The following is a 24,026-nucleotide window of genomic DNA, read 5'->3' as shown; positions in this document are numbered from 1 at the left end:
GCATCACTTGCTCCAAAGTAAGTCATGCCTAAATGTTTGGTATGTAACTACACGATGTCAATAAACTTAACTTTTTCACTGAAAACACAAAACAAGCAGTGTCTTACCCACTTTGTTCTGGCCAAAAAAAAGACTTTAAGATCTGCTGCTGAAAACAATTTAATGCATTCACAAGCTGTACCTCAACACGTGTGATGGTGGAACTGCAGCACATCTCAGGGTTGTAATCTTGCTGATTGATGTTTTCCCATTTTAAGCACATGCTTTGTCCCACTGAAATCAGAGTGTTTACTCTCCATGTGTGCCTGGATAATTCCTGCATGCCCTCACACCCAGCTGCTGCTCCCACCCCTGAGTCACCAGGCACATCCTGGGCACTGAGCCGGCCTCAAACACATATAAAAACACGTATAAAACCAGCCTTTTATACCAGACATTCATCACCTTTTTCTGCTTTGTTGTGAGACAGTCTTTAACTACAGCATTAAATAACCCTAAAAAAAGATGATTTGGGGTCTGGAGCATCTTTTGAGAGAACGTGGAAGCCTGTTTAGTCTCAAGAAGGCTGAGAAGGAATCTCATTAATGCATATAAATATCAAAGAGGCGGGTGGAAGGAATCGGTGCCAGGCTCTTTTCAGTGGTGCCCAGCCACAGGATGAGAAACAATGCCCATAAACCGAAGCACAAGTTCCACCTGCCCGTGAAGAACTCTTTGCACGAAGGATGGCAGAGCAGCTGCCCAGGGAGGCGGCCGATCCTGCCTTCCTGCAGACATTCCACATCCCCTGGGCGCCTTCCCGTGCCACCTGCGCCAGGTGCCCAGCGCTCCCTTCCTCTGGGCCCTCACCGGTTCGGGGATTCCGTGCACTTCCATTTCCTCGTGCAGCCCCCGAGCGGCAGCCGGGTCACTGCGGGGAGAGGCGCCGCACACCCTGGGCTGCCCAGCTCCGGCTGGCGCTGCCGGCCGCTCTGAGGGGCGGCCTGAGGGCCGGCCCTTCCCGGCCGCTCGGAGGGGCACCCTGAGGGACCTCCCGGCCGTTCTGAGGGGCGCCCCGAGGGCCGGCCCTTTCCGGCCGCTCTGAGGACGCTCTGACGGGCACCCTGAGGAACTTCGAGGAGCCTCCCGGCCGCTCTGAGGGACACCCCGAGGGCCGGCCCTTCCCGGCCACCAGGGCACCCTCACAGCCCAGCCACTTCCGCCCCGCCGCGCCCCACTCGGCCACATGGCAGCGCGACGGGCGGAGTGACAGCGCCCCCGACCAATGGCACCGCACCGCTGCCGGGGGCGGGGCTGGGCGCCGGCGGAGTGACAGTGTTCTCGACCAATGGAGCCGCGCTGCTGCCCGGGGGGCGGGGCCGGCGGCGGCGGTGGGCGCGGGTCCCGGCGGGCGGGCCGGAGAGCGGCGGGGCCGCGGCGGGGCCGGGGGGACGCGGGGCCATGGACGAGGCCGAGCCGAGCGAGCGCAGCCCGCTGCTGAGCAGCGGCGAGCGCGGGCGGGCGGCGAGCAGCGCCTTCCAGGGCCGGCGGCTGGCCTGCGCCGCCGTGCTGCTGGCCGAGCTGCTGGAGCGAGTGGCCTTCTACGGCATCACCTCCAACCTGGTGCTGTTCCTCAACGGGCCGCCCTACGGCTGGGAGGGCGCGCAGGCCAGCCAGGCGCTGCTGCTCTTCATGGGCATCACCTACCTGGTGTCGCCGTTCGGGGGCTGGCTGGCCGACGCCCTGCTGGGCAAGTTCGGCACCATCCTGCTCAGCATGGCGCTGTACCTGCTGGGCATGCTGGCCTTCCCCGTCATCGCCGCGCCGCACACCCGCCAGGGCCTCTGCGGGGACGTCCCCCTGTTCCCCGTGGAGAACTGCTCCTCGCCGGCCGCCAACGCCACCCTGGCGCCCTGCTCCCAGGCGGGAGCCACCCGCTACTGTGCCAGCGCCACCTTCGTGGGACTGGTCCTCGTGGGGCTGGGCGTCGGCTCGGTCAAGGCCAACATCACCCCGTTCGGGGCGGACCAGGTCGGGTATCGTGTGGCAGCTCGGGGTGCCCAGGGTGGCAGAGGGGCTTGCCGTGCTGGGGTGGGCAGTGCCCGACCGACGGACCTCTCTGGAGGTGCTCAGCCGTGCAGGGTCTGTGCCGTGCAGCTTGTTCAGCCGGGCCCTGTTTGGTGTCATTTTGGTGCCTGTGGGGTGTCAGATCCCTTTGCTTTCCTGGTTACCCTGCCTTAGCTGCGGGATCTGAGTTGGCCAAGACATCACCATCTTCAGGACTTGGGTTGAATACTTAGTGGCCGTGAAGTGGACTGTTAATTGTCCTCGCTGGTGAGTTTGTACCCAGTTAATGTGACCCCAGAGCTCATCAGATGAAGTACAAGATACACGTTTGAGCTGTGACAAGGATGACACGGGCCTTCTAAGGCAGTGGCAGAGCGCAGAACTAACAGTTTTTATGCTTTAGGTATTTGTGCACTGCCTTGCCTTGAGTGGCATTTCTGTGCAAGCTGGTGCTGCATCACATGATGGGGAAAGCTGCTCTGGCCGTGGCAAACATCACCTGGGCTGTTCCATAAGGACACATCCTGCCAAATGACCTTGTGGGGACCCGCCACAGTGATCTCATTCATTGGGTCATCTCTGCAGAACCCAGGGGCTGCACAGAAAATACCTGAGAGGCAGCTTGCAGCTCAGTAGCAACTGGAATGCTCTGTTACGTGGAGTTTTTTACAGTCCTGTGCTAAGGGGTGTGCTGGCTGTGGATGTTGAAATGTAATTTCTGCTTTGCAAATGGAGAATTTCAGCATGCTCAGGTACTCCTGAGTAGTTTTTCTAACTACACTGAAAGTCCAGTGGTATGTCTCTTTGCTGGCTTGCTGAGTTCTGGTTAGAGCAGGTATCAGAAATGCCATGAATTCTTTGAAAGAGGGAGAATCCACCACAGAATCCTTGCCAAACATACCTCTGTTCTCTGTTGTGCAGTTTGCTTTTGTCATTCTTTAGCATTTCGTGTATTCTAAATTCTGGGTGAAAGGCAGTATATAAATGTAAAACATTATTATAGCCCAGGATTGTGTGTCCCCAGTGCATTAGCTCTGCTTAAGCCAGCCTGAGCCCATCAAGTGAAATAGCTTTAATATGACTTTATCTTGTAAGGTGTTTTTCAAAACTGACTGCTTATCCCCAGAACGCTTTGTGAAAGTTAAATATGGGAGATAAATAAAGGCAGGAACAGAGCAAAAGAAGAGCCATTGCCAATGGAAGCGTAGCTGTTGTAGCTGGATTTTGTAAAGGCTTGTCCCCCCGGGATTTCAAGGAAAGCAGGTTTTGGCTGTGTTTGCAGATAATTCACAGTGATTTATGTAGGGTGAAGCAAAAGAAATACTCCTTTCTGGGCCATAATAATCAGTGGAGCTCTGCCGAGGTCTGAATTTTTCCCCTTCTCTCTTTTTCTGGCTTATCTTTTGTTAAATATATTACAGCATGCCACTTACCTTGGAGTGCAGTTTGGGGCCCTCTTGGGTGCCTTTTCCCTGCATAGGAATGTAGAAGACTGCTGGGGAGATGAGTATATATCTATATAGCTGTATATATCTATCTATATCTCTACCTACCTATCTGTGTCTGAGAATAAAGTCGATCCCAGAGCCACGTCCTTGGGAGGCCAGAGCACATTGCAAACATTGCGTTTTGGCTGGATGTGTGCTGACAGGATTTCTCCTGTTTCCCCAAAGGAAAGGATGAATTATGTATCATGCACATCAGTTGGCTCAATCACCTTTCAGAACCTTAATTGCATTTCATTGCAGATCTCTTTAAAATTGCCACGTGAATTTTTCAGCTTTAATGTGTGTATAGAATTTGGGTGGAGAGCTCTTGTATAACGAGAGGTTTCTTTATTTAGCAGAATCACTTTGTGGAAGATTGGAAACTGAATTGCAATACTTACTTTTCTCTGGTTCCTAACTCTCTGTTGAGTGCCTGCTTTTAGAAGTGCTGTTAGAATAGAGTTAGGATTGAGTAACTTCCACCAGTCAGTTTAGCAAAGAGAATTCCTGCAAGCTGGGACAGACCAGCTTTTCTCAACTGTGTTTATAGATGTTTGTCTAGAAGTTTCAGCCAGGTCCGTGGTGCTGTGTGAATCTGAGGGGATGGTTCTCAGAATGGTGTTTCTAATCATGTGGCACTTTCCAGTTCCCCTTTCGAGCAGTGTTTGCTGTCACTTCCTGTTCATGGAGCAGCCTGTGACTTTCTGCAGTCAGGAAACAATGGGACTGCTGGTCATTATTGTGAAAGCTGCTTCAGCTTCAGCACTGAGGCCAGAATAGTAGCAGACTCCTAATCTGGTCTCAGCCATAATCGCTCTAATTATAGCTGTGTCTCTTTCAGGGTTGCAGCGATTAGGGAGGCCAGGTTTCACCCATGCTGTGCTGCCCTCTGAACTGCCTTCACAGCCAGTAAATCTATCAGGCTACAACTGCCACAGATCTTCTAAAATCACTGCTTTACAGTTGATGTTGGAAATTGCTGCTGTAAAGATGGCTTTAGAGTGATTTTCAGCCTTTATTTATTTGTAGAGCATAGATTTTCCAGCCTCTGGATGAGGATGGGGAGCCACATATAAGGATTTGAAGGTCCCTGACTGCAACTTGTTTTGTTGCTGCTGCTGTCAAACTTCTTATGAGCCTGTGGACCTCGAAGGCTCTGCAGAGAACAAGTTTGAAACAAGTTGTGGCAATCACAAGGCCAATAATAACAGATGGGAGAGGAACAGGCATTATATGTGGACTTGCCGAATTTCAGTATAAAACTCTGAAATTACGTAGCAGCTCAGTAATACTGTGGAGCTCAGCTACCCAGCTCTCTCAGATGGTTTCAGAGAATAAGTGGTTGTGTGCAGTGATAGATTAGAGGGTCAGAATTCTGTAAATTTGACTGCACAGAACTCTTGTCATTGTGCCTTTTTCGGTAGGCAAAGGACAAGGACGGGGTTCTCTGTTCCATCCCTGCTCTGCTGAGTGGTTGCTCTGGGATGAGTTTGGGGGTGTTTGTTACATTTGTCACTTGTGACTGTCAGTTGACTGCAGGAACAAATGAAAGCTACTATTGTCAGGAACTTTTGAGTGGTCATGCTCCTTTCATGCAGGGTTTTGACAAGACATCTTCATAGTTCTTTGTCTTTGAGAAGATATTCCACCAGGTAGTTCAGTGGGACCTTTATTCAGTTATTAATGTTTGCCAGCTAAATGCCATAGTGGCATTTCAGACGTGGCTGTGATGTGATTTTTAGTGCAAACATACGCTTTGATTCTTTGCATTGTAAGTCTGTGGTGTGTCTGTCCTTTGACTGCATTCCTTTGGTCACTGTCTTACAAAAAGGACGCTGGAGATGGTGAAGGAAGTTTCCAGGAAGGGCCACAGGCATGGTCCGTAGTTTCCAGGCGAGGAATCACAAATCAATCTAAATTTCCTACCTCTGAGAAGGCAGCAAAAAGGAAGATGTGGCAGTGGTTTGTGCCAGCAGTGGGCAGGGGAGAGAGGCAGCAGTGGAGCAGCAATGGGATGGAGCTTGGTTGTCTCTGCAGCAGGAATGGGATGGAAATGGGATGGAGCTCAGCTGTCTCTGGAACAGGAATGGGATGGAAATGGGATGGAGCTTGGCTGTCTCTGGAACAGGAATGGGATGGAAATGGATGGAGCTCAGCTGTCCCTGGAGCAGGAATGGGATGGAGCTCAGCTCTCTCTGGGGCAGGAATGGGATGGAAATGGGATGGAGCTCAGCTGTCTCTGGAGCAGGAATGGGATGGAAATGGAGCTCAGCTGTTTCTGGAGCAGGGATGGGATGGAAATGGAATGGAGCTCGGCTCTCTCTGGAGCAGGAATGGGATGGAAATGGAGCTCAGCTGTTTCTGGAGCAGGGATGGGATGGAAATGGAATGGAGCTCGGCTCTCTCTGGAGCAGGAATGGGATGGAGCTCAGCTGTCACTGCAGCAGGAATGGGATGGAAGTGGATGGATGGATCTCAGCTGTCTCTGGAGCAGGAATGGATGGAGCTCAGCTGTCTCTGGAGCAGGGATGGGATGGAAATGGATGGAGTTCTGCTCTCTCTGGAACAGGAATGGGATGGAGCTCAGCTGTCTCTGGAGCAGGAATGGATGGAGCTCAGCTGTCTGTGCTGTTTCCTGGAACAAGGCGAAAGGAGCGAGGCTCAGGCAGGGTGGGTTCAAAGCAGGCAGTGGAGGCAGTCCTTCCCACTGTGCCTTTACCTGTGGAGCTCTTTGCCACGGGATGCTGTGGATTCTGAAAGCTGACCTGGGTTCAGAGGCAGGTTACACAAGCTCATGGAGAGGAGAGCTGCTGCATTGATTAAGCAGAGAGAAGCCATCCTTGGCTCAGGAAGTTTCTCAGGAACTAATGGTCGGAGGCTGGGATAATGCTTGTCAGAAGGCTCATGGTGTGCTTCCCTGTTCTTACCCGTATCAAAGTTGGCTTTCTTCTCCCAGCTTTCCTTTGTAGAGATGTCAGCCAGGTCATGTGCAAGAGGGAGGATGAGAAATCATCTGCCTTGCAGAAATAAGAGAACTGAGACTTTGTGATGAAGAAACGGAAACTTCATCAAACAGATTGCTAGCACTTACACAAGTTGGAGCACTGTGTTCCATGTAATTGTTTGCTAATATCCTGCTGCTCATTGGGCTTTAGAAGGAATTCCTGGATTGATCCACTGCTGCAGTTGATGAAAGTTAGGAATTGAGTACTGAGTTGAAGCTGGAGAGGGAGAATTTCTTGGGTTTAGTGTCCAGGATTGAACTGGACATTGTACCAGATGCACCTGAGTGCCTGACAGTGCCATTAACTGCACCGGAATAGATTCTTTCATATTTCCTCTGTGGGGCTTGGCTAAGTGGTACAGATGGGTTTGTGCACCACTGGGAAACCTGAAGCTGTTAATCAGAGCTGGCAGTGTTAAAAACTCATTTTAAGACACAGCATGCTTTACATACTGCAACTAAATGTGGGTCTGTTGAAGATCTGGCAAATGAGGAGGGAAAATTTGCAGTTACAAATGAAAAATAACTGACTCAGCCAGGCTGGTGCATGGCACTGACTTGCTAGTCACTGTTAATGGCCTTTCAGTCATCAACCACTGACAGATACAGTATTATGGATTCTTCTGCAGACTACTTGATCTTTTTAATGTATTTCAAATTTTAATTTGCATCATTTCTCTTACATCACCTCTTATGAGTGATGCTGGATTCCTGGGACTGAATTACAAAATGTGGGGTAACTTACAGAGACAATAATAAAGAGGGATGGTAAAACTGTACAGATAGTTCTATAAACCAGGGATGTCTTTACTTTCACTGGAGAGACACTGAGTGCTTCAAGCAGAAAAAATAACACTATGAACAGCACTGACTTACAGGGATGAATATTTACTGGAGCCTTGTGATCCTCAGGCAGCCCAAATTGAATTAATTTTTTTAAAGGTCAGAAGGACAAGTACTCAAATTGTGTTCTGGTGAGAGGCATTAAGACTGTGTTAAAAAATAAATTTGTTGTTTAATTACCAAGCATTCATTTGAGGCTTAGAAAATGGAATAGTGTTACTGTTACGTAAATACAGTTAGAAGAAGCAATTGTGGCAATATGTGAATTTTTAGGTAACTTAACCTTTTGTTACTAAAAAATAGTTACTTAAACTCCTGTGGACTATGGGATGTTAATCTGAGGGAGCTTTTTGTAGAGAAATGACCCAGTGAGAGTCAGTGCAGTAGAAATAATAATGGTCTCTCTGGGGAAGCTGTGTCTCTCAGTAGTGTGGCTTTTTAATCCCTGTGCTGAGCTTCTAGAAGGTTACTCACATAATGGTGCAGCTCTCACTGAGGTGTCATTTCATCAAATACCATGTGAAGCCCAAAACACTTAAATCATTCCAGTGTGACTATAAATGAAACCTGAGCTCTTCGGTGTATTGAACTTGTTAGAATTCTAATTCAAAGATTCTAACTCTGTTTAGCCTTATTTTCTTCAGAAACTGAAGGGCTTGCTTTTAATCTTCTCCAGGTCAAAGACCGGGGTCCAGAAGCCACAAGAAGGTTTTTTAATTGGTTTTATTGGAGCATTAATTTGGGAGCTATCCTGTCTCTGGGAGGCATTGCCTACATCCAGCAGAACGTGAGCTTTGTGATCGGGTACAGCATCCCAACAGTCTGCATTGGGATTTCCTTCATGGTTTTCTTATGTGGGCAGAGCTTCTTCATCACCAAACCTCCTGATGGCAGTGCCTTCACAGACATGTTCAGAATCCTCACATATTCCTGCTGCTCCAAGAAGAGCCACGGGGAGCACTCAGCAAACAGGTTTGTGATGAATTCTTCTGTGTGGCCTCACCCCGAGTCAGCCTAGGACTGAACTCCTCAGCTCCCACTGCCTGCTAGTCACTCCCACCTGAGGCTGCAGGAGAATGAGCAGGTTTGCTCTGAGAGCTGCAGAACTGGAGGTCTGGAGCAGCTTTGTGGCAGTGGAGGGATGGAGGAGGCCCAGTGAGATCTCTGGGTGTCCCTGCAGCCAGAGCATGCTGTCAGCTGAGCTCCGTGTCCTGCCAGCTCAGAGTCCCTGAGGCTGTGCTGGAACCTGACTGGCCTGCTCTCAGCATTAGTTAACTTTCTTCTCTGGCACACATGTTTGTGGATGCCTTCTGGTTTGAAAAGCATTGTCTTCTGCATTTAATACTCTAAGAAGCTTGATGGGGAGCCAAAATTTTTCCACTCTTTAGACTGCCCATGGAATACTGGTGGTTGAGTCGAGTCACTGTTAAGAGATGTCAGGTGCCTGCAGTGGGGTTTCATGTGCTCAGATTGCCAAACAGTTCAGTGGCTTAACAAGCAGTATCACAACATGCAGGTTACCCCAAGTTCTGCCAGCTATTTAGGGCTGGGCTGTGTGGGGAGGATGGGAAATAAGGAAACTCCATGGCAGAAGGTTTCCTCTCGTGTTTCCACCTGCTGGGGATCCATTCTGGCCTGGCTGTGTTGCTGTAACCGACATGAATTACTCATTTTGGAAATGCATTAGCTTTTTATAAGGAAGAGAAGATTGCCAGTGATGTTGAACTAAACATCTCAAATCCTTTTCCCAAGTGAAGGCCAGGGAGTGCTGCACCCGCCTCGCAGGCAAAGCCTCTTCGAGATGGCCAAGCTGTCTCGGGGGGGCCCCTTCAGAGAAGACAAGGTAGAGGATGTGAAAGCTCTTGTCAAGATTATCCCTGTCTTTCTGGCTTTAATACCCTACTGGACAGTGTATTTTCAAGTGAGTAGTTCCAAATGGTTACAGTTATATTTTACATAATTTTTAATTTAACATTTTTGGGGAAACTTACCACAAAGTTGAGAGATGAAAAATGACTGCTAAGGAATGCTCTCAAATAATATTTTGACCTAATAATAGAAAAAAAAAATGAAATCATTACAATTGTAGTTAAGACTCACAGTTGTACAGATTGACATATCTTAAGTACTGTGCTGTGTTTCATCTTGCAGCTGTTTCATATAGGTCAGGCTTAGTGGTCTAGACCTCATTTTAATTTTCAGGTTCTGCCTTATGGAGATGATTCAGGATATCAGCTCTATTTTGGGCAAAAGAAACAATGCAGAAATCGTTTTCAAAGACACACAAATGATTCTTTGTGTTTTTAGTAAAAATAACTACAAGGTTAAAAAATCTTGTAATGTTCTGACTGTAATTGTTTTCAGTTTGCTGTCTTAGCATTTCATCTCTGGTATAGTCTTTGTTAATGGTTACAAAAGGAAAAATATCTTCCTCTCAGCACTCCTTGTCCAAGTAATCTCAACTCCTCTTTCCTAATGCTAGATGCAGACAACATACGTGCTGCAGAGCCTCCATCTGAAAATCCCCGAGATATCCAATGACACCAACGCCATCCACACGGTGAGCAGAGCAAAACAAGTGCCAGGGGCCTTTCTTTAGTGGAAATGCAGATTGGGTCAGTATTGTACAAACATTCCAGGAAGTTCAGGTGCCTTTGGGGATCAGGGGCCTCAGCCTTTGGGGGTTTAGGAGCAGGATGCACATCCCAGATTTTGTAATTCCAACAAGAGTCTGGAGTTCACACCGGTCTGCTCTGGGTGCATTCAGGTAACTCTCACTGCTTTCATCCAGAGTTTCTTTACCCTTCAGTGGCCATAGTCTGACCTTTGGAGAAAGCTGATCAATCTCCATGCCCTGAGTTTCCAGGGCAGGACAGAAGCATTTCTGCAAGCCCTGTAGGAATAAATAGCCATCCTTAAGTGATACATTAGCATCTGGAATTCGAGACACATTTGTTACCTTAGACTGCCTAATCAATAATCACTTTACCTTCAGCATATTGAAAGAAGCTGTTCAATCAATATTTTTCAAGAAAGGCTGGCATCATGTGATTGCAGAAATGGTACAGAGAAGCAAAACACAGGATTTACAGGGCTTACATGTGTTACACCCCCTCTCTGGTCATTTGACAAGTGTAACTTGATTTTAATTGAACTGAGCATTTACATTGGTAAGACTCTGTTTCTGAATATTTTCTTCAGCTTTTAAACACTCTTATTTGACTTCTCCCACTGTCTGTCAGTGCATTGTTGTTTATTTTGGATCACAGTGCTCAATCAAAACATTATTTGTAAAATAATAGTAAAAATTACCTCTTAAGTATGAAATTGCCAACTCACCTCCCCTTTCAGTTCCCAGCAGCCTGGCTGACCATGTTTGATGCAGTGCTTATCCTGATCCTGATCCCCCTAAAGGACAAACTGGTGGACCCCATTTTGAAGAGGAATGGCTTGCTGCCATCCTCCCTGAAGAGGATTGCAGTTGGGATGTTCTTTGTGATGTGCTCTGCCTTTGCTGCAGGTAAGAAAACGACCTGGGCATCTCCTGACATAGTGAATTGTCCAGCTCACTGCTACAGCATTTTTTAAAGAGCTGTGTGAATATTTAATTCAGCATTATTCAGATCTTTTTTAGCAGGATAGTTGGAATGTGCCTTCATGGATGCATTTTCCTCAATAAAGGGGATTGTATCCAACAATTTACTAAACTGGTTTGAACACTTGCAATAAAATTGGACCATTTTTCCTGCCTGAAGTAGACTTTGCATATACCCTTTAAAAATGTCTCTTCATACATTCTGACTCACAAGTATAAAAAAGCTGAAATTTTACCCAAACTCCTTTTCCTGCTCTGAAATAATAAAGTTAGGTCATGGCTGAACAACAGTTTCCTCCCACTTTGGGTTTTCTCCCCCCTATCTTCCTGTTCCCTAATGTTTGGGAATTAGTGTAGTGTAAAATAGCTCAGCTGTAGCATGAAAGGGAAAAGATGGCAACTCTGCTGGCCCCATAAATCAGCTGCTTTTGAGATGATTTCAAGTTGTTAAGTGCTGCTGATGTGGAACTGAACATCTCTGAGCAATGCTTCACAGAATCTATAGCCCTCACCAGCATCACTGTAATGAACATCCTGATAAAGCATTATAGCATTAAATAAATTCATTGCAGCACTTGGGATCCCCTATATTTTAGGGAGAGGGACACTTTGTATGGTTATTAAGATTTCTTTCAATGAGAGAGGGAATTATTAGGCCAAGGTCACTTACTGGGCAAGGAAAGTTCTTCAAGCAAAGTCATATAAAGTTAAAATAGAAGTGTTTCTCTTATTCCATGTTTCTTAGGACACTGCTGCTGCAGAAGAAGATGATGTAAAACACTTAAATGTCAGCTCTTTAAATAGAACCTGTGGGCTCACATATGAGGGAATTCAAAACCAGCAATATCTGTCTTTATTTGTGCTGGGGAAGAGCACATCAAGCTGTGCTAGCTGAGCTGGGGAATGGCTTCATACAGCAGAATTCCTTAAAGTTTCAGGTGCTTTTTTCAATTCACCAACAATTGTAACACATGCTTTTGTTGGTTTGATCCTCCCCAAGGCTGCCCCAGTAGAAAGTGAAAAGGTGAATTCTTTGGGTGGTTATTTGCAATCTGTTTGGAAAGTTTAACCTTTTGGAGTAGCCTGACATCTCTTCCTCATAACAGGAATTTAAGAGCTTCAGCTGGGACAATTTTGGGGTTTAGGAAACTGTTTATTTCTAGCAAGGTGTTGGTTTCTGTGCTTCCCTCAATTTTTATTTTCTCATTAAGTGTTGTTTATAGCTGCCATATTTTAACAGCAGTATTACTTCCCACTACTGCTGCCTTTGAGAGGGACACTGAATGAAATCTTAAACATATGAAAATGTCAAGAATTTGCAATCATGGCAATATCTTAATGATTTCTTTGTGCCATATTTCCATTTTGACTTGCTTATCTAACAGCCATTAGTTGTGGACACTACTCAGGCTGCCTATTAGATTGGTTAGATTATTTAAAATATTTTAAAAACTGTGTTAAAATACAACTGATTAGATTTAATGAACATCTGCTGTGCTTCATGCATCTTATGGTGAATTCTGAGCAGCAATGTTCAAGGTTATTCAGCTGGAAAATCTACTTCATTTATTCAGTTTAAACCATTATAGCAAGAAGTTCAGATTATTTTAACTACTAAGAGTGTAAAATCAAATATGAAACTTGTCTGTCAAAGTCTTAAGGGAAGAATCAATAGATTCCAGATTCTGAAGGGCTTTGAAGATGAATTTATGGTAAAGTTTGCTATATTGTAGTTGTACTCCTAGGTGGCTCAATGCTTGTTTTGTAAGAGTATAAACACATTAAGAACACTTGATGTTTTGAGGTGCAACAATTCTGTGTTGAGTGTAAATAAAGGAAATTATGTCTGAGCTCTTAGATGACTCTACTACTTTGTTTACACTTTAATTAAGTTCCACTCTAAAATGTTTGGCAGCTATATTAAAATTAAAACATCAAGAAGTCCAGTTTTATTTTAATTACATGAAGAAGTAATAAATTCAGAGCAGTCTTTACCTAAGCCCAGATGTTAGTGAGAAATTTGGCACTGTCACTTAGCACAGAGGGGCTGATCTGGCTGCTCCCCTTTTATTTTTACAAAATGTTTTGTGTCACAGTCTTGGGAAGACACAGGAGAAGAGGAGCTATGTTGCACAGCAGGAATTGTGTTTGTTTTTGGGAAGTGCTGCCAGTGTGGCTCCGAGGGGCTCAGCAGCTCCTGGAATGTGTCCCTGGCACCTCTGGGTGGCTCCAGGAAAGGGAAGCTGGCCCTGGGGAAGCAGCTGGAGTCACTGCACGTGCTGTGATGTCCATGAGCAGCCTGTCTGAGCCCTGCACGTGGCTTTGGGGACACATCTTGTGTCCCAGATCATTTAGGGCAGCTCGTGGCTCAGGACAGAAAGAGCCCTGAGCTGACAGCACTGATGTGAGGCTGCAAGTGGCCGTGGCTCAACCCTGCTCCTCTGGATTGTGATGAATAAATTCCTTATTTCCAAGGGTAAGAGATGAGAGTTCCTTTATAAAGGTCTCTGTTGGGTGCAGCAGGGGGTTTTATTAACTATTAGCTATTCTGTGTTTTATGGAACTGTGAGTCAATCGTTTAATCGGGGCAGCTTCAGCAAAACCCCACAGCATCATTTGGTATTCACTTTCTACCCCAAACTGTTGTGCTGAGCAAGCTAAAAATGCTTATATTTTACACTATCCTGTCTCTTTTTCATTCCATATGAAGTACTTTCTATGCAATGTATTGCTTGTAAATCAAGCTCTAATGAGCTCTTGGATCTCTTTGGATGAAAAGTGTCATATAAATGTCATAATCATATTCATAGAGGGTTTTCATAGCTCTACAGGCCTGGTGCAGCCATTTCCATAAGCAAAAGGGTTTCTAATTTATGAATACTATGGTGGCAGTTGAAATGGTTCAACAGTGCAAAGTAGTAGTTTGTGAAAATGGGATTGTCTTTAAAAAGTGTCCATGAGAGCTCTGAGCTGATCCATCCAGAAATGGGCTAAGTGTTTGTGTAATTATTGCTACTGAATGAGAACATAATCACTAATTCTCTGGCAGAACAACCATGTCTTGAAATAACACCAGCAGAAGTAGTCTGAAATGCTTTATGTCAGGAAATAAATACATCTTCCTATGGTATCATTTCTAATTGCAATGCAGGGCTGAATCCTCGTTTAATTCTTAATGTGGAGAAACAATGTTTGCATCTTAGGTCAGTCTTTTTTCCCTCCCCTTTGACACAGGAATTCTGGAAAGCAACAGACTGAAAATTGTAAAGGTGAAAACAATTAACCAGACAATTGGGAATGTTACATACCATGCTGCAGATTTGCCAATCTGGTGGCAGATTCCTCAATATGTGCTGATTGGATTCAGTGAAATATTTGCAAGTATAGCAGGTAAGAGTCTGTGTGTGCTTAAATCTGCTTTTCTATCTATCATAAACGATGGAATCTTAGAAAATAAATACTTCTCAAATCATTACAAGTCAGCTCTGATGTTCCCAAATACATTTTCATACAATATTGCTCAATTTAAGTGGCAAAGCTCACCACTGTCTTGCACCTTTGAAGCCTGGCTATGTAAGACTGTGCTTTCAAAACTGAATTTCAAGCAGAGTGACACCTGAAATATTTGTGTGGCATCTAGTTAGTGCTGGATATTTGCAAGCCTTAATGGAAAAAAAATATACTCTTTCAATATTGTATTTTAATGCAGTTTTGTCCTCTGAATATTCCTCTGTGTTGGAAATACAATTTGTGCTTTGTGATTTTTTTTTTTGGTCACAGTTTAAAAAGTCAATTAGTAAGTGGAAACACCTTTCTGAGGGCAAAGGGAAGAAATAAACCACATTTAGAAAGACTTATCAGTTTAAATTCATGTTACTTGAGTTTTTTCATCTATGAAATAAGAAAAGTTTTTGTGAATATTAATAATGAAGCAGATATTTTTATATCATTTTATCTACTCTATTTCTAGATCAGTTTTTTTGTATCTGTTCCAGTACTTCAGCATGACTCTAATGAAACTGAAACTCTGCTCATGTTTTGTGTGTCTTGAACAAAGGCAAGAGAAATTCCCTGAGAGTGCCCTGTGTGCTGCGGGGGACAGCTGTGTGCTCACAGATTCTCCAGCTGAAGGGGAAGTGGGAGGAGAGGAGTGTAAAATCAGATGTTCTGGTGTGTGTCCTGTGTGTGCAGGCTCAGAGCAGGAGGAGAGCTCAGGTTTGCTGGGCTGGCACAGGTGGAACGCTCCTGGGACCTCTCAGCACAGATTGCACAGGTGCTGTTGGAGCAGGGCTCGGTTACCAGGGCAGGAACAGCTCTGAGAGTCCAGCTTTGGCACTGCTCCAGCTGCAGCCAGGCCAGACTCCTCCAGGGGCTCCTGTACAACTCATTTTAAACTCACTGCTGCACTCCAGTCCCTTATTCAAGTGTTGAAATTCTGTTTGCAAATACTGAGCTGTGGGCTCATCCACTCAAACTGGCAGCACCCACAGCTCCTTTCCTTCGATTGCTGGGGCACAGCTGCTGTTTCACTTCCCCTGGGGGAGCCCACTTTCATTCCTGGGCAATCAGAGCAGCCTGCAGTGAGATCTCTGCTCTGGGAGATGCTGCTGGCCGTGGCCCCAGCTGTCACATGGCCCATTTGCTCCCCTCCGAGTGGAACAGAGAACTTCTGCTCCTGCAGGTTTCTGGTTACTCGTGGGCTGCTGTCATCACAGTTGTTAGGAAATAAAATAAGGTGCTTGAATTGCTTGGCAGGGAGAATAAAAGTGGGGTTTGCTTTCTCCTGTCTACTCATTGGCTGTCCATTTCATGATGTGTGTGTGGTACCTGTCACAAATGCTAACACAATTCAATCTCAAGATAAAATCTTGCCTGATTTAGTTAGTTACTAAAACTAAGGCTGTATTTAGCATTTTTATCCAAGGAGGAAAATTAATTACTTGTAGTCAGTTTCGTGACAGTGCCACTTAAATCCTAACTCAGATAAACAGATGACTTATCAGAAACACAAGTGTTCATGGAAAATTAAAGCAATTTCTTCCCTCTTACACAACCTTGTTTCTCTGTCAGGTACTATTAATAGTTCATAGGTGTTTGCAAGGAAAAAATAGCAAACCTGTCTGCAGGCTGTGGAAAGGTCTTGAAGCACTCTCTGTTTGCTGAACTCCGAGCTGAGAGGACTTTAGTGGAGTTCTCTGTGAGAAGTCTTTAAGGCTTGCACAATTCTTGTGTGAATATTCTGCTCCTTCATATGGGAATGTTCTGCTGTTCTGCACTGCTGGGTCTGTCCCAGCAGCATTAGAACTTCAAAAACTCTTGGTCAGTGTTTGAAAGAAATGCAGCAGAAATTCTATGCAGAGCTTAATTGCTTTGTGTTGTGCCCTTTCATTGGATTTTTTTTTTACAAAGGCTCTTTCCTGCCTTCTGATTGTTATCTGAACATAATTTTTAAATTTTAAAGAAGGCCTCTCAGGACTCAGAGTGTACTTTACCAATTCAATATTAAACTTGATAAAGGCATCTGCCGTGCTATGAAATTCAGGCTTAAAACAAGCAAAATGTTACTGGTTACAAAACCATAATGATGGGGAAATGTTTGTTGTGAGCAAAAAGGGAATAAATAGCCCAAGAGCTGAAACATACCTTTGTTTTTCTGTTTACTGTAAAACTAAGCATATTCTTATTAAGCCACATTAGTTACACTTGAGGTACCTTTAAAAAGATGACACACATTGCATTAATCTTTTGTATTATTCTGTCAATCCTCCTAAAGCACCCTTGTCTAACTGGGAATTGTAATCTCACATGACAACACCAGCGAGGGGCTTTCATTTCAGGAATGCTTGTTTGCAGGAGCATGAAATCATTATCAAGGGCTGCCAGCAGCCAAAGGAGCTCTGAAGGCAAAGAAAAGATTTTATATTCTTTATGCCAGATTAAAGAGTAGTGTTGCTGCAAAAGTCATTCAAATTTAGAAATGTACCTTATTTTGTTGCAAAAAGTGCAGGGTTACACTCATTTTGGTTTTTGTTCTGAGTCTTGAGGTCTCTTTCCAGCTGAAACAGTCAGATCCAGTGTATCTGTAAAATGAACAAGAAAAGAAACAGTTCAGATCCTTTTGTGTGTTATACCTGAGCTGAACTTGTACAGAACATTCAGAAGCCTGGTGACCAGGCTGTGGCTGAGGCTCAGGAGCCCTGGGGCAGCTCTGATCATTTAACCAGAAGTCACAAACAAGCTGCTGTGTGCTCACAGTGGTCTGCTTGGGTTTTCTTAAAGTGCAGTTGGACAGGTAAATCCTCCTTGGAAAATCTGAATTATTGTATTGGTAACAGAGCCTAGGAAACAAAGGCAGTGTTAATTCTGGAAATAAATGCCCCTCTGGGCAGCTGTGTCTGTGTCTGTCCTGTTCTCTGGCTGTGGTTTGAGTTCAGGGAAGCCCCACAGCTGAGCAGGGTGAGAGTTTCAGTTCCCTGCTGGCCCATCCCAGCTCACTGCTGGCCCCTTCTGCCCCCTTGGCAGGGGAAGGAGCAGCAGGGTGCTGGGACCAGCCACAGCTCAGGGCTGTGGTGGTGTTGGAGGGTCCCCAGACAAGGGAAGAGATGAGAACCTTGAGGCTGATTTGTTATTTTGTGATATATGTTATATTAAAAGAAAATGATATGCTAAAACTATACTAAAGAGAGAGAAAGGAGACATCAGAAGGCTGGAAAAGAATGATGATAAAAAAACCTGTGACTGACCAGTCCTGACACAGCTGGACCTGTGATTGGCCATCAAGTAAAAACAATTCACATGCTGGGTAAACAGTTCTCCAAATCACATTCCAAAGGAGCAAAACATGGAGAAGCTGAAGTTCTCAGCTTCTCAGGAGAAAAGATCCCACAAAAGGATTTTCCTAAAATATGTCAGTGACAGAGGGCTGCTGCTGGAGCACTGAGCACCCAGCTCTGCTCTCCCAGAACAAAGCTCCTCCCTCACAGCACCAGGCTGGCCCTTCTGCCTTCAAGTGTTCATCCTTTTCTTCAAGAGAAATGCCCCTGGGTTTGTCAAAGCTGCCTGGAGCAGTCAGACAGCAGTGCTGTAAATAAAGCATGCCTTCATTATGCCAGACATGAGAGTTATGCAATTTCAGGTCTGTAATGCTCTCCTTGCACAGAAAAATGTTAGCTGAGGTAGCATTAATTCCCAGTATGAGCAGACTGTTTTGAAACAAGCATTTCACCTGTCAGAAAAAGCTCTGCAAGGAATGTATTTGATTGTCTCTTGTGAATAATCCCATTGGATTTTTGACAGGAGTATTATTCTAAAAAGGAGAGTTAATCATGGGCATTAATCTTTGTGTGGCAGAGCCTAACCCAGTGTGTGCTCTTGGTACACAAATTCAGTAGCACAGATTTGCAGATGGATGGTCACTGATACCTTTTTCTTGGGTTTATTGGTTGAAATTTGAGCAAAGACAGCTGAAAGTTCAAGCCCTATATCTACAAATCCTAAAAAGAATTGCTTGCTAGCAAGCAATGAACTCAGAGGATTCTAGATCAAAAGTAAATTAAATTAAAATAATTACTGCCTTTCCAGTTCCAGTTAATTTCTCTGTCTGCACATTCAGAGACAGAGGCACTGAAGCTGCAAGAAATAAATGTTCAGGGCTAATGCAAGAGTGACTTTTTTCCTTTTTTCCATGTCCTGCCTGTACTGCCCAGCAGGCCGGGAACAGGGAAGCAAGGGAGGTGGGAAACGTGGAACTGCCAGGTTTGAGCTGGTTTAATTCATTTCCTTGAGGATCATTTTAGACAGAAAAATGAATTTGTTGGTTCAGAAGATTCCTTGGTTTTACACACATGGAACATGAATAAGATCAAAGTCTGTCTCAGCATTGGGTTGATACACTGATGGCCTTTAAGAGAATTCATAAAGCAATTAAAATGAGCTGGGAACTGCTAAGGATTCACTACACACCTGTGGCTTCTAGAACACTTCTAGAACAATCTACTCTCATTTCTTACATACTCTAATAGCAGTTTTTCATCTTTCAACACAGGTCTAGAATTTGCATATTCAGCTGCTCCCAAGTCCATGCAGAGTGCCATTATGGGGCTGTTCTTTTTCTTCTCGGGGATTGGCTCCTTTGTGGGCTCTGGATTGTTGGCACTGGTGTCTATTAAAGAAATTGGCTGGATGAGTAATCACACAGATTTTGGTAAGTGTGTTTTCAGTGTGCTCATGGTCTGGAAAGTAGAAATTTCAGTTAAGCATCAAGGACGTGGCACTGCTGAGTCTTAAACAGGTATTATTTTCAAAATATGAATTTGTCTACTGCTCTGTTATAGTTTCATTTTGCATCTAAGCATGAAATAATGAGACTGTGCAAAATAATTCACTGCCCTCATGAAAGCATGAGGAACACCTCTGTAGAGCCTCAGTTACTTGCTCAGCTGTTACTGCATTTCATCTCTAGAAATTACAAATATTTTCATTTCAGTAAAAAATATTTAAATTATGTGCAGCAGAAGAATATATTAGGTATAAAGTACTGAAATTGCTTTCTGTGGTTATGGGAAGTTCTCCCCATTTCTCCCCAAGTGATTATTCAGCTTCCTCATTTCGAGTGACTTCATTGAAATTACCATGAGTTAATTCTGCACTTCTGTCTGCTAGCTATTTATACTCCTAAAGTTCAACAAATCACCTGCTTTGAGCTTCCAGTGGAGGTTAAAAATAATTTACTGGCACCAGTAGGTGGCACCTTGGGAATTTCAGAAAACCCTGCCATCCTCCGTGGGTAATCAGTTCACAGGAGGAGTGTGAACAGTTCTTAAAATGTCTGCTAGACCTGCCATGTGTACATGGCTTAAAACTGCAGCCTAAACTTTCAGTTTGGTCCAAGAGAATTTGCCATTTCAAGTGGATTTGCACCCACCAAAAAGCCATGGTGTCTGATTCCTGCATGTGCCACAAGTTGGCATCTGTGGCTCGTGAGTTGTTCTTTAACAGTGATCTCTTTAACAGGAGATAACAAGCAGCCTGAACTAATGGAAGTGTCCTCCCCTAAGGAATATTTCCTCCCACTGAGACTTCTTTTCCCCAGTCAATTTCAAAATTGGGAAAGGAACCTTTTCTGCAGAACAGAGGTCATTCAGCTGATCAGGGCTCAGCAGGGGATAAGAATTCCACAGAGTAATGATGGTGCTTCCTCAGCCCCTTGCCCTTGTTCTCTGAAGCAGCTGATGAGAACACACTGCCAAATCTTCTCTCTGTAAAGTATTTGGGCTGTGCTAAATCTACCCAGATGTGGCCAGCACTGGAAGGGGCTGCCTTTCCTGAGCCATGGGCCATCATCTGAGCAGGCTGCTCAGCTCAGTGCCCTTTGGGCACTCTCAGCACTGCGTGTTTGTGCCTTTCCTGAGCCCTTGGCCATCATCTGAGCAGGCTGCTCAGCTCAGTGCCCTTTGGGCACTCTCAGCACTGGGTGTTTGTGTCTTTCTTGAGCCCTTGGCCATCATTGTGAGCAGGCTGCTCAGCTCAGTGCCCTTTGGGCACTCTCAGCACTGGGTGTTTGTGCCTTTCCTGAGCCCTGGGCCATCATCTGAGCAGGCTGCTCAGCTCAGTGCCCTTTGGGCACTCTCAGCACTGCGTGTTTGTACCTTTCTGAGCCATGGGCCATCACTGAGCAGGCTGCTCAGCTCAGTGCCCTTTGGGCACTCTCAGCACTGGGTGTTTGTACCTTTCTGAGCCATGGGCCATCACTGAGCAGGCTGCTCAGCTCAGTGCCCTTTGGGCACTCTCAGCACTGCGTGTTTGTGCCTTTCTGAGCCATGGGCCATCATTGTGAGCAGGCTGCTCAGCTCAGTGCCCTTTGGGCACTCTCAGCACTGGGTGTTTGTGCCTTTCCTGAGCCCTTGGCCATCACTGAGCAGGCTGCTCAGCTCAGTGCCCTTTGGGCACTCTCAGCACTGCGTGTTTGTGCCTTTCCCCAGCAGGGACACACCTGGCTCAGGTGAGCTGCAGCTGCAGCAGCCACAGCAGCCCCTGCTGTAACCCTCTGTAACTCTGTAACTCCATTTTCATTGCTGTAGCATCATTGATAGTTACCAGAGACGCAGCTGAACTTCACCTGGGTTTTCCAGGGTAGGAATGACATCCATGACATCACTGACATCCCATCTTATGACATCATTGGGGGTGACTGACTGCCTCCAAAATCTCCTGAGGAAGTTCCCTCTCTCCAGCACTTCAGGGGTGGTTGCTGCCATTGAATTGACTTGTTTCTCCCACCAAAACTAAGATTTCATGGGTTTAATATCCCATCTCATAAAGGATAATTACTACTCTTTAAACACATCTGCTCTTGAAATGGAGATTCACATCTATATTGTATTTTAAATGTCAAGGAAAGGCTTAGTTTAATTTTATTGCATTTTATGATAAGTTCATTTAATTGAATCTTAAGTTTCAGTAATTAAAGTAATTTAATCTGAACGTTTATAGGCTTGCTGCAGGAACAGCTGGTTAGGGTCCATGTACACGTCACTGTTTTAGTCTCTGCAACACATCTGATAATTGTAATGGTCCAGTTGGCTGTGGTGTGCTGGAAATGAGCCACAATTTATTGTTCTTGGAAATCCAGCAGGAGCTGGGCATGCTCCCCAACAGAGGAATGATGTTTTAGCAGTGAGCTTTCTTCATTTAACATTGTTCAATGTCCAAAGCAGTAATTTGTGACAACTTACAGGGAGCATCACAGGTGGACTGAACCACAAAGAAGTCACCTGTGTTTTCATGAACTCTAAACTTTGTTGCCAAAAAAGGCTGAGAAACAATTGCAAAAATGGCTTTTTTTATATCTGTGGAGTTGCCAACTTCTTCCTTTACAGTATTCATTTTTTGGTTTCTTTTATTTTCTTTTGACTTGGTCTAAGGCATTGGAGAACAAAAGAAAACATGGCTTATCCTGTGCACACTTTCCTCAGCAGTGCCAGCCTTTGCTGTGGATAATTAAAATGAACTTTGCTGTGGGATGGAGACCTGGTTTGGTTTGGCTCTGCACAAAAGTCTTCTCCGCTTCCACTTGACCAGATTCGCATTTTCATTTGTATCATCTTACTTAATGCTTTTTTCCTCCCCAATTCTTCCTAGGCAATATTAATGGCTGCCAATTAAACTATTACTTCTTTCTGCTGGCTGCTATCCAAGGAGCCACCCTGCTGCTGTTCCTGATTGTCTCTGTCAAGTACGAGCACCACAAGGCGAAGGCGGGCGAGGCGGCCGCCAACGGGAGGCTGTGAGCCTGGCAGGGCAGGCTGTGCCAGCAGCCAGGGAGGGCAGGGCCAGCAGGAGCTCTCCTGCCTGCCCAGGGACCTGCAGCCCTGCCCTGTGCCCCTGGGGAAGTGCCTTAGGGCTGGGGCTGCTTCTTGCACTACGGCCTGGCAGAGGACAGCAAAGCTGGGTGTGAATGGCTGCAGAGCTGGAGCTGCTCTGTGCCCTGGGGAGTGAATCACTGCAGAGCTGGAGCTGCTCTGTGCCCTGGGGAGTGAATCCATCCACTGCAGGCACTGGAGCTGCTCTGTGCCCTGGGGAGTGAATCACTGCAGAGCTGGAGCTGCTCTGTGCCCCTGGGGAGTGAATCACTGCAGAGTTGGAGCTGCTCTGTGCCCCTGGGGAGTGAATCCATCCACTGCAGGCACTGGAGCTGCTCTGTGCCCCTGGGGAGTGAATCCATCCAGGCACTGGAGCTGCTCTGTGCCCTGGGGAGTGAATCCATCCAGGCACTGGAGCTGCTCTGTGCCCTGGGGAGTGAATCACTGCAGAGCTGGAGCTGCTCTGTGCCCCTGGGGAGTGAATCACTGCAGGCACTGGAGCTGCTCTGTGCCCCTGGGAGTGAATCCATCCAGGCACTGGAGCTGCTCTGTGCCCATGGGGTGATGTTTACTGAGCTCCTGAGGCTGGCACACCTGGAGGGCACTGCAGGCACTCACAGGGGCTCTTGTGACCCAGACTGAACCCCACAGAAACACTGCAGGCCAAGCCTACCCTGCACAGGAGGGGATCCACTGACAGGAGCCTCAAGCAGTGCATGGGTTTTCAGTGCTGGGAATCATTTTGGGGTGAGAAACAGGGACAAATTAAATTAGAAATTAGCACAGCTTAAATTTTATAATTGACCTGTTACTGACAGTGTATCAAGGGTTTCAGTCCAGACTTGCAGCCAGGAGTATCCAGGACTGAGGACTGAATCCTGAATCCCAGTAGCTGGTCAGACAGCTGCTGCAGACTGCTGCACAATTAACACTTGTTGGGAATGAAGCTCTTTGACTGCAGCAACGTTTTTATTTTTGAGCCTGCGTTAGAAGTTTTAGGACACAGCCACCTTTGGACAAGGCCCTGTTCAGTCTGACACTGTTCCTCCCCTAAGGACTATTCCAGATATTTGCAGGAAGCAAAGCAAGCTGGAATTGTGAGCAGATCAATGCACAGTAACCATTTAGCAGCCTTTAGCCAGGTCCTCCAGTCTTGTCTTACTTTAGTTAACGTGCTCCAGGGTTTGGATCTTTCAGCAGCACATTCCTCCAGCAGAGCAAATGGCTTCGTGTTCAGCCTCTCGAATTTTAATGATTCTAATAACTGTACTTCAGAGCCTGTGCAGACTGGTATGGAAGGTGCAAGGAATTATGCAGAAAGAAAATAAAACCTTTTTATTAATGTGTTGAATTTTTATAGTTTCCTTTGTCTGCAGTTCTGTTGTTTAAAATGTCCTTATTTTGTACACGGACATCTTTTTAATGAGTTTACAAAATAAAATGAACCTCCATGCTGTGACTTTGGACCCTTGTTTCTAGGTGAATAAAATTATTCTATAACTACTTTGTTCTTTAGCCTTTATTTCCTGAAGACACAGTGGAATGGTGTTGGATTTCTGAATGTCCACAGGCACCCCATTAATTCTGTCAGACACTGCAGCAGTGTCCTATCCTTGCCCAGATAAATCAGCTAAAGTGCTTCAGCTGTTGCATTCCTTAGTATGATTTAAAACTGGAATGACTAAAGAATA

The 24,026-nt window shown here is 45.5% G+C and overlaps 1 protein-coding gene across 1 annotated transcript; it reads left to right on the top strand.

Annotated features, from left to right (window-relative positions):
* The first annotated feature begins 1,420 nt into the window (after positions 1-1,420).
* On the top strand, positions 1,421-22,666 carry SLC15A4 (solute carrier family 15 member 4). Its single transcript, XM_084217544.1, has 8 exons — positions 1,421-2,010; positions 8,057-8,352; positions 9,133-9,301; positions 9,863-9,940; positions 10,732-10,900; positions 14,210-14,365; positions 19,020-19,178; positions 22,115-22,666. The coding sequence occupies exons 1-8, from the start codon at positions 1,441-1,443 to the stop codon at positions 22,261-22,263; spliced, it is 1,746 nt and encodes a 581-aa protein (XP_084073670.1). The 5' UTR covers positions 1,421-1,440; the 3' UTR covers positions 22,264-22,666.
* The last annotated feature ends 1,360 nt before the right edge of the window (positions 22,667-24,026 follow it).

This window comes from Fringilla coelebs (assembly GCF_963513975.1).
Source record: "Fringilla coelebs genome assembly, chromosome: 17".
In the NCBI taxonomy this organism is placed as follows: Eukaryota; Metazoa; Chordata; class Aves; order Passeriformes; family Fringillidae; genus Fringilla; species Fringilla coelebs.
The sequence above is the reverse complement of the archived record's forward strand: the minus strand, read 5'-3'. Positions and strand labels throughout refer to the sequence as shown.

Bases quoted from the DNA above. Each gene is read 5' to 3' on its own strand.
- SLC15A4 (XM_084217544.1), top strand. From the start codon at position 1,441: ATGGACGAGGCCGAGCCGAGCGAGCGCAGCCCGCTGCTGAGCAGCGGC. The intron at 9,941-10,731 runs GTGAGCAGAGCA...CTCCCCTTTCAG, and splicing joins ACACCAACGCCATCCACACG to TTCCCAGCAGCCTGGCTGAC. The intron at 14,366-19,019 runs GTAAGAGTCTGT...CTTTCAACACAG, and splicing joins AATATTTGCAAGTATAGCAG to GTCTAGAATTTGCATATTCA.